Source organism: Limulus polyphemus, unplaced genomic scaffold (genome assembly GCF_000517525.1).
Source record: "Limulus polyphemus unplaced genomic scaffold, Limulus_polyphemus-2.1.2 Scaffold791, whole genome shotgun sequence".
NCBI classification, from domain to species: Eukaryota; Metazoa; Arthropoda; class Merostomata; order Xiphosura; family Limulidae; genus Limulus; species Limulus polyphemus.
This window is the reverse complement of record NW_013666401.1, coordinates 147116-149396: the sequence shown is the minus strand read 5'-3', so window position 1 is coordinate 149396 and position 2281 is coordinate 147116. Positions and strand designations below refer to the sequence as shown.

Genomic DNA, 2281 nt, shown 5'->3' with positions numbered 1-2281 from the left:
TACATTTGTAGGTTTCTACAACAGGCAGTTGCTGTCCATTTGAAACTTAGGTTCGACCTTGTAGCCATTTTTCCGTGTTTGACTCAGTTACAGGCTCATGAAATGATGTACAAGTTTTCATGACTGGAAGCTATATTAAATGGATTAAAGGTTTATAAATTCAATTTAATGTTACTTTAACATTATATTACTGTATTAAAAGTGGTGAGACATATTTCCTAAAATTATCTTCTGTAAATGGTAAGGTTTGTATGTTGAATACTTATAAACACTGATATTTTGAAACCTATTAATAACGATTCATAAATACTAGTATACTGTTTGAGAATAATTTGAAATGATAATTAATTTTTCTTAGAAATCAGAAATTAGTTTCACGAAATTCAACTTGAAGATATGGAACTTGAAAGGTCTAAGAATAGATGTGTGTGTGTGTGTGTGTATATATATATACATATATAGAGAGAGAGTTGACCTCAACCTTTCCTTTTATTACGAACTTTGCAAAAATAAACCTATTATTATTATTAACATATTCTACAAAAAAAGAAAAGAAAAATGTTACACGTTTTCGATTACTTGTCACGTTAAAACACGCAATTCAGGAAACTTAGTAAATTATAACTGACCTGATACTTTCAAGAATATATTCCCAGGCAAGAACAGTCGCACGTTTAAAATATCAAACGTACAGAGAAAACGCAAATGCTGTATGCGAAGGTAAGGCGTAAGTTGCAAGATTAGTGGTGGAGATTCCAGCCATAAACTCTCTATAGAGTTATCTTTACCATTCAACTGACACAGAAAACTACTAAACGTCGCTCTGTTATATCTGGCTCGTCATTTATGCGGATACTCGCTCTATTAATAAATAATGTAAAATATTGATTCAGTATTTAATTGAGATTCTTACAAAAGTGAAAACCAAGGAGTTGTTAGCTTTGGTACTAAGGCGGAGATCTATAAGTTATACGGAATTAAATGAATATTGTTTATAATACGATACGAGAGAGTACATTCTGCGCTATTACGAAACAAGAGCATTCAACACAGTAATCCTGGTTTTACGTTAGAAACTTGTGTCACAGATGATGTTACTAAAAGCAGTTTTTGGGCAATGAGAGCATCATCGTTCACAGAACGCTTAGTTTCACATTCAATTATTTTCAGTTTACATTAAATAAGCAAATAGTTATATTCAATGTTTCCATGTAGACATACAGTCAAGAAAGCTAGTTGCATTCAATTGACTAAAATAGTAAATACCGTTTTGTTTCAAATATTTAAATTTCAGGTAGGATGTGAATGGGTGGGTGAGTGTGTCACAGGCTTAGTGTAACAAACTGCATGTAGTAAAGGATTAATAGTATACACGAATGAGAATTATACAATTTCACAAGCAGAGCATTTCCTTACTTTCAAGATAGTTGAGCATCTTTTGTAATAGCAGAAATACAATAAAAGTAAATATCTTATGAAATTACTTAAACATTTGTATGTTATTATAATTCATATTGAATAAAAACAATTTTTGTATAAGGTGATGTGATCAAGGACAAGCGGTTTCACGAAGCAGCGTGGATTTCACCACAACACACATATTACCTGAAGCTCATTGTCTACACTTTCTGTGTTCAATGAAGGTGTGGCCAAAGACGATCTGGTTGTCTGACTGGTTGATAAGTTAATTGCCACGTCTGCATCATCGGTATGGTCCATCATGGCGCCATTTTCCTAGAATGAAAAAAGTCAGGTGTGTTACACAAGCCAGGAGGTAAGTCAGAATTCTCTTGTTTCTATCTATGAATGCAACCCAACAACTAGTTCCCAGAAACTTAATGTAAACTCAAGATTTCTATCTTGGTGATCAAAGACTGACTGACGTGGATGATTTATATACTAAGGGCTTGAGCCTTGCTAAAATGTAATAGAAAAGGACAAAGACTAGTTGGTTGCGATCATATTTCTGGTTCATGAATTTTATTTTTTGGTTTTGTCTTTTCCGCACTAGTCCCCAACCAGAATATTTTGCCTCATTGTTCATAGTCTCAAACCTACAACTATACATGTCACTATTAGAATCGCACGTGATCAGAAAGAGCCGCATTATATCCTGTATTGTGTGTAAAACTTTAGTAGACACGAATAAAAACACCACCTTCATATCTACCACAGCTGTGGCCAAGTGCTTAGTGCGCTCGGACTGTGAATCCGATTGTTCATGGTTCGCCACAAAATCACACTCCGCACTTTGGAGTCTTGAATGAGCTATAAGAGTGAC

The 2281-nt window shown here is 34.0% G+C and overlaps 1 protein-coding gene across 3 annotated transcripts in view; it reads right to left on the bottom strand.

The window, feature by feature from the left end:
• LOC106460540 (forkhead box protein P1-like) overlaps nucleotides 1-2281 on the bottom strand; it is a 147591-nt gene that overhangs the window by 64307 nt on the left and 81003 nt on the right. For all 3 annotated transcript variants that reach the window (XM_022387282.1, XM_013920257.2, XM_022387281.1), the window contains exon 2: nucleotides 1606-1734. In XM_022387282.1, coding sequence (XP_022242990.1) covers nucleotides 1606-1734 — 129 coding nt within the window. The remainder of the gene's footprint in view (nucleotides 1-1605; nucleotides 1735-2281) is intronic.